This window comes from Arachis duranensis, chromosome 6 (genome assembly GCF_000817695.3).
Source record: "Arachis duranensis cultivar V14167 chromosome 6, aradu.V14167.gnm2.J7QH, whole genome shotgun sequence".
Lineage (NCBI taxonomy): Eukaryota > Viridiplantae > Streptophyta > Magnoliopsida > Fabales > Fabaceae > Arachis > Arachis duranensis.
The window spans coordinates 80,286,052-80,294,250 of record NC_029777.3 but is presented as its reverse complement, the minus strand read 5'-3'; the positions used below and the strand labels follow the sequence as shown (position 1 = coordinate 80,294,250).

Sequence of the window (8,199 nt, the reverse complement as noted above, 5' to 3'; positions counted from 1 at the left end):
AATGTATTAATTGTTAATTTTCCTAGATTAATACTTCTAGGTTTTTCTTTTAGTTCTTCAACTTCTGTTTCTACTTTAGATTTTAAGCTAATATTATTTAAACTTTGTAATTTATATATAGGTATTTCTATGGGTTTTTCTACCTTAATAATTTTTTCCATATTTTCCATTCTTCCTAACTGATTTTTCATTATATCTAACATGGTATTAGTAAAATTTAATTGCTGATGTAATTTCTTAATATCTCTTTTTTTCTATATTTTCATCTGCATTGCTATCTTTATAGGGTGTTGCTTCAACTTCTAAGTCTTTTCCAATTGGTATTTTAATAGTTTCTTTAGGGGGATATTCAGATTCTATTACTGATCCTGAGCTTGTTTTCCAAACAACAGTTGGCTTTGTTAAAGGACATAATTTCTTATCGGGTTTGGAGTAATAATTAACGTACCAGTCAAAGAGGTATAAACTAATTCTATTTTCTTTCATAAAATCATAGAATAGTTCTCTTAGTCTAATAACTTCATTTTCTGAATGGTTGGTAAAATACCAATCTCTTAGTGATTTATTATAACCAGCATTAAAATCTTGTCTTATCCACTCTTTATCAATCTCAAATGGTTCTTCCTTTATAATTACTGATAAAACTTGTGATTCCCTTGGATCAAATTCTGAAGGTGATTGATATACAGCAGTGGCTATATGTGGCCTTCTGTTGTCAATTCCTACAATATCATCAACATTTTCTATTGATGAGTTATCTATAAAATTTCTATGACTAATAGTTTCAACATTATCAGGAATTCTTAATGATTGGGATCTATTCATCCTAATTCTAATATCAGGTCCTTCTCTTATAATTTCCCTTATTCTAGTATTTTGCATTTGTGGTTCTTCAATACCATCAGGTATTATCCATTCTTCAGGCATACGACTTTTTAATTCTTCATGTCTTAATCTTCTAGGTGTTTGTATATTAGATCTTTTTAGATTTGCATGCATAATTATTGTTTCGTCTTTTGAGGATTGTCTTAATGCTCTAAAGTCATAATCAACTTTAATAATTTTATAATATATCCTATAGATTATTTCGAATGGATCATATTTCTCATTTATAATGGTCTCATCAGATGTTACTTGCAATTTTAAGACTTGCCAGGTGTATTCATTTTTTAGATTCATAGCATAATTTGGATAACAATTAAAAAAAACTGGTCCATCATGACAGTTACTTTCTAATATTCCTATTAATGAATCACTAAAATTTTTTAATCTGGTATCTCTTAAGGTTAATAATATAGGCAGATTAATTCCTATTCTAAAATTAGGTTTTATGACTACTTGTATTAATCCTATATGGATGAAGTTATATCCTTTACTGCTATGTTCTTTCAATTTATCTTCTTCTAAGATGGTGATAATTTTATTACTACTCGTTCCTGGTTTACAATATTCTAACATGTGGATTTCATAATTTCTTCCTTCCCAGAAGTTTCTCTTTTTATATATTTTATCTTTTTCTACTATAGGTATATTCCAATTATGAAAACTTTCTTCTAATTTGGCTATTTCTAATTCATTTTTAGTTCTAGAGGTGGAGGCTTCATCATTATCTGTTTTTATTACTAAGGAATTATTTTTTCTTAGATTTAAACGACTCATCGTTCTCAATAAACTAGCCATTTTATGGTTAGAACTTTGTGAGCTACAGGACCACCCTTGTTAACCAACGGATTCACTGCCTTTCTAGGACTTACAACCGGGACTACGATCTGGGCTGACCAACGTATTAATAGTTCTCACTGCTACTTCAAAGTTGTAAGTATAAAATGTTTGAGGCTTATCAAGAAGACTTGTAATAAAAATCCAGTTAAAAATAATTTCTTTGAAGACTTGTAATAAAAATCCAGTTAAAAATAATTTCTTTATAAATGTTATCATATATATATAAAGATGGATAACATATGGGACCTGATGATATTAAGGGGAAAAAAGTTACATATGCTAGTTGGCAAATAAAATCGATATATGTAATCTGCTTTAAACATATATGGCAGAAAAAATTCTTATCAACTATTTTTTCATTTCACTGGTCTACCATTCTAATAAGGTTATATCGAACTACTAGAAAAATATAATAGATCATGGTTGAACGCTTTAAAACTACCTTTTCGTCCTTCCTTCTCTTTAAATGACAAACGAGAGAAATCATAAGAGAAGTAGTCTGTAATCAATCAAAATAATTTTACTTTTATTTTTAACTTAATATGACTCTCGTTCAAGTAGTGTTTTTAAATAACGGTTATGGCGGTGCCATAGCGGTATGGCGTGACGGGTTTTGACCCTACCGCCATTTACTGGGCGCCGTGATGGGGTTGTAACGGGGCGTCATGACTGAACGCGATCTGTATGGCGGAAATAGCGGGAGATTTTTTTTTGGATTTTTCAAAAAAATTTGAGGGTGATTTGGGTAATTTAAGAAACTTAAGTCAGATCCCACTAACTCTAATAATCATCCCCTCATTCAAAAACTCCCTCCTCTGCCTCTTCTTAAAAAAAAAACACTCTCTTCATCTCTGTTCTCACATCTCTGCGACCCAGATTTCTGGACCACGCTACCATCCATCGCCGTCGCTCGTCTCTGTTCTCTCATCACTGCTGCTCATTACCTGTTCATCACGGCTGGTTCGTACAACGTATTTCATCTTCTCTACTCCTTTTTTTTCTCTCTTCTCTGCTGTCCCTTCTTTATCAATAATCAGTGTTAAACTTCTCTTCTTTCATTTTTTTCCCATTCAGTTCACTATGTCCACTTCTAGACAAGCCCTTAATTCTAATGCTCCTACCCCTTCCACTGTTGGTCCTATTGTTGGTGCTACTCCTGTTGGTCCTACAACTCCTGTCCGTTCTAATAGAGTTGACCCAAGCTGAAAATATATTAGTACGGTAGAAAAAGGAAATACCAATGACACTGTATGTAATTTTTGTGGAAAAATTATGAAAGGAGGCATCACACAGGCAAAAGAGCACTTAATGATCAAGCCTGAAAATGTTGCTGGATGTAAAATGGTTCCAAAAGATGTTATTGCTGAATTATGAGAGTATTACAATCAGAAAAAATTGAGAAAGACAAAGTGCCATACCGAGAAGCACCGAAGAACAAAGTGTCAATGCTAGAGAACTTGACTTAGAGAGTTTGGGATTCAGATTATTGGAGGAAGATGCTCAAGGGATTGATGAACCTCATAATCTAGCTCCAATGGTAGCAGCTAGAGGAGGTGCAAGTAGTGCTAGAGGGGGTGCAACTAGCATAAGAGGTCCAATGGACTTGTTAGTTAGAAGACCTAAAACTGCCATTGCAAGAAACAAAAGAGAGAAATTGAGGTAGCAGAACATGAAGAAAGTATGTAATAATGAAGCAATTCATAGAGTTCATCGATACATAGCACGGTGGTTCTACCAAGCTGGGATTCCATTGAACCCAGTAAAGTTGAAGAGTTTTCAAGAAATATTGTGGGCTGTTGGAAGCTTTGGTCCCAATTTACCTGCTCCCAGTTATCATGCTCTAAGGGTTCCGCTGCTTAATAAGGAGTTGGAATACACCAAAGGATTGTTGAAGGGTCATAAAGAACAATGAAAAAAGTATGGTTGCTTTATTATGTCAGATGCTTGGACGGATAAAAGGCAAAGGAGCATTATTAATTTTCTTGTAAACTCTCCAGCTGGGACAATATTTTTGAAGTCTATTGATGCTTTTGATTATGTAAAGACTGGTGAGAAAGTATTTGAGCTTCTTGATGATGTTGTGGAGAAAATTGGTGAGCACAACGTTGTTCAAGTTGTAACTGATAATGGGAGTAATTATGTTCTTGCCGGTAAGTTGCTGATGGAGAAAAGACCAAATTTGTTTTGTACTCCTTGTGTTGCCCACTATTTGAATTTGGTGCTTGAGGATATTGGAAAGTTGCCATTAATTAAAAAAAATCGTAAAAATGGCCATTTCGTTGATTAGCTTCACTTATAGTCACTCTAGCACATTAGCTATGTTGAGACACTTCACAAATGGCAAGGAGTTGGTAAGGCATGCAGTCACCCAATTTGCTACTTCATTTTTCTCTTTGGAAAGGCTTTATGAGGAGAAAGAAAATATGAGAAGAATGTTCACCTCGGATGAATGGGCAAAGAATAAGTTGTCAAAGGAGGCAAAGGGGAGGAAGGCAACAAAGATTGTTCTCATGCCCTCTTTTTGGAATCATGTCAAGTACACCCTTAAGATCTTGGGCCCTCTTGTTCGGGTGCTTAGACTTGTTAATGGGGAGAAGAAGCCACCAATGGGATATATTTATGAAGTAATGGAGAAGGCAAAGAAATTCATCATAAAAACATTTCTTAATGATGAGAGCAAGTACAATGATGTTTTTAAAATTATTGACAACAGATGGAATTACCTACTTCATCGTCCGTTGCATGCAGCCGGTCATTTTCTGAATCCCGAGTTATTTTATGACAACCCTTGGATTGAGCTGGATTTAGAAGTTACAAAGGGGTGGTTTGAGTGCATCACTAGATTGGTGCCAAGTCAAGCTGTGCAATAGAAGATATTGGAGAAGCAAGCACTATACAAGGCCGGCTATGGACTTTTTGGATCAGATTTTGCAAAATCTCAAAGGAAAAAGATTTCACCCGGTAAGATTGTTATAAATTTAACAAAGCTTTATAAATTTAGTTCAATTAAAGGCTTAGACAAATTTATTTTAATTTTATAGCATTTTGGTGGCGAACATATAGGCATGAAGCTCCAAACATGCGAGACCTTGCTATCAAGATCTTGAGCTTGACTTGTAGTACTTCTGGATGTGAGCGCAATTGGAGTATATTCGAGCATATTCATACTAAGAAAATAAATAGGCTTGATCATGAAAGGATGGAGAGTTTGGTCTTCATAAAGTATAACCAACAACTCATCGAGAGGTACATCCTTAAAGATGAAGTTGACCCTATTGCACTCAATGATATTGATGAGTGTAATGAGTGGTTAGTGGAAGAAATTGGGACTGCCACCTTTCAAGATGATAATAATGTGGATGATGATGCTGATTTGGTTCATCAAGATAACAACACTTTGAGTTGAAACCTTGTTTTTGAAGCAATGGGAGGACATGAGCCTATGACAAATACTAGAAGACAACAAAATAGAAAAAGAAAAGAACCTGCAACTGTAAGACGTGGTACAAAGGGAGGACCAAATGGATCTAAGGCTTCAAAAAAAGGAAAAGGAAAGGCAGTAACTTTGGAAGAGGATGAAGAACCAGAATTTGAAGATGAAGAGGATTCTGAAAATGACGAAGAACAAGAAGAGGAGATTCAATTCAATGATACCGAATCAGAGGATGATGAGGGGGACAGAGGGACACGATAATAATCGCCTTAATTTGGATGAATTTGATGAGAGCAAGAATCTAGATGGTCTATAGTTTTTATGTTTTATGTCTTCTATTTTATGGCTTGCTTATGACTTTTGAGTTATGATTTGATCTTGATGTATGTTTATTTGCTAAATTTGCTATTATATTTGCTATATTAATTGGATATTTTATGACTAGAAAGTTGCTTACATAGATATATTTTATAGTTTATTATATTTACAATTTTTTTACATTTTTTTTGTACATATATGTGTATTTTTTAGGTAATCCACCATTTCTGCCATTTTCCACAACGCCATCCTCTATAACTTTAGGGCGGATTTTTAGTTTACCAGCATGAGCCGCCATCGGCAATAAAAAAAAACTATGCGTCTAAGAAAGAGAAGAGTTCTAATGAGATTTTCGATTAGTTAGCAGTACCCTAGATTCATATGGATAGTAAAAAAAAAAGGGTGGACAAAGAGTATTCCTGAGATATTCTAATAGACTTTCTGGACTCCTCCTTTTTAGCGAGTGTAGGATTTATGTTACAGGTCTGGGGTTCTCGTTTTCACTAGTCTTAATGCCCCTAGATTCTATAAATCTTCTTTTGGTGGACTCTAAGGCTATGTTATAGTAAGAATGCTTGCTGGCTTTCACTTTATCTTAGACGTCTGGTGCACGAAATAGTGATCTTCAATGGCGCCAACAACTTGGTACACACAATTGTAATCTCAACTCTTTTTCACAACTTCGCACAACTAACCAGCAAGTGACTGGGTCGTCCAAGTAATAAACCTTACGTGAGTAAGGGTCGATCTCACGGAGATTGTCGACTTGAAGCAAGCTATGGTCATCTTGTAAATCTCAGTCAGGCGGATTCAAATGGTTATGGAGTTTTAATAATTAAAAGATAAATAAACATAAAATAAAGATAGAGATACTTATGTAATTCATTGGTGTGAATTTCAGATAAGTGTATGGAGATGCGTTGTTCCTTCTGAATCTCTGCTTTCCTACTACCTTCATCCAATCCTTCATACTCCTTTCTATGGCAAGCTGTATGTTGGGTGTCACCATTGTCAATGGCTACTTCCCATCCTCTCAGTGAAAATGGTCCTCTACGGTTTCTGTACGGCTAATCAACTGTCGGATTGCTCGTCTCAGATGAAAAATACCATGCACAGATATCGTATGGCTAATCAGCTGCTGGTTCTCGATCGTGTAGGAATAGGATCTACTATCCTTTTGCGTCTGTCACCATGCCCTACAGTCGCGAGTTTGAAGCTAATCACAGTCATCCCCGTCCCAGATCCTACTCGGAATACCACAGACAAGGTTTAGACTTTCTGGATCTCAGGAATGCTGCCAATGGATTCTAGCCTATACCACGGAGGTTCCAATCTCAGATTCAGATGCCCCATTGTTCGAGGGGAGTCGATGTGAATCGTTGATTAGAAACCCAAGAGATATACATTCAAGCTTGTCTTCATGTAGAACGGAAGTGGTTGTCAATCACGCATTCATAAGTGAGAATGGTGATGAGTGTCACATAATCATCACATTCATCATGTTCTTGTGTGTGAATGAATATCTTAGACTAAGAATAAGCATGAATTGAATAGAAGAACAATAGTACTTTGCATTAATACTCGAGGAACAGCAGAGCTTCACACCTTAATCTATGGTGTGTAGAAACTCCACCGTTGAAAATACATAAGAACAAGGTCCAGGCATGGCCGAATGGCCAGTCCCAAAAACGTGATCAAGAGATCAAAAGATGTCTAATACAATAGTAAAAGGTCCTATTTATACTAGACTAGTTACTAGGGTTTACAGAAATAAGTAAATAATGCAGAAATCCACTTCCGGGGCCTACTTGGTGTGTGCTTGGGCTGAGTATTGAAGCTTCCACGTGTAGAGGCCTTCCTTGGAGTTAAACGTCAGTTTGTAACTTGTTTCTGGCATTTGACTCTAGCTTGCAACTTGTTTCTGGCGTTTAACGCTAGAATATGACAGAAAGCTGGCGTTGAACGCCAGTTTGCATCATCTAAACTCGGGCAAAGTATAGACTATTATATATTGATGGAAAGCCCTGGATGTCTACTTTCAAACGCAATTGAGAGCCCACCATTTGGACTTTTGTAGCTCTAAAAATTCTACTTCAAGTGCAGGGAGGTCAGAATCCAACAGCATCAGTAGTCCTTTTTCAGCCTTTGAATCAGATTTTTGCTCAGGTCTCTCAATTTCAGCTAGAAAAAACCTGAAATCACAGAAAAACACACAAACTCATAGTAAAGTCCAGAAATATGATTTTTGCTTAAAAACTAATAAAAATATACTAAAAAGTGAATAAAAATACTAAAAACTATATAAAAACAATGCCAAAAAGTGTATAAATTATCCGCTCATCACAACACCAAACTTAAATTGTTGCTTGTCCCCAAGCAACTGAAAATCAAATAGGATAAAAAGAAGAGAATATACAATGAATCTCACAATATCAATGAAAATTAGTCCCAATTAGATGAGCGGGGCTAGTAGCTTTTTGCTTCTGAACAGTTTTGGCATCTCACTTTATCCTTTGAAATTCAGAATGATTGGCATCTATAGGAACTCAGAATTTTAGATTGTTTTATTAATTCTCCTAGTTTAGTATGTTGATTCTTGAACACAGCTACTTTATGAGTCTTGGCCGTGGCCCTAAGCACTTTGTTTTCCAGTATTACCACCGGATACATAAATGCCACAGACACATAAATGGGTGAACATTTTCAGATTGTGACTTAGCTTTGCT

The 8,199-nt window shown here is 35.5% G+C and overlaps 1 protein-coding gene across 1 annotated transcript; it reads left to right on the top strand.

The window, feature by feature from the left end:
• Nucleotides 1–4,040: 4,040 nt before the first annotated feature.
• Nucleotides 4,041–5,128, top strand: LOC107494210 (uncharacterized). Its single transcript, XM_016115266.1, has 2 exons — nucleotides 4,041–4,546; nucleotides 4,786–5,128. The coding sequence occupies exons 1-2, from the start codon at nucleotides 4,041–4,043 to the stop codon at nucleotides 5,126–5,128; spliced, it is 849 nt and encodes a 282-aa protein (XP_015970752.1).
• The last annotated feature ends 3,071 nt before the right edge of the window (nucleotides 5,129–8,199 follow it).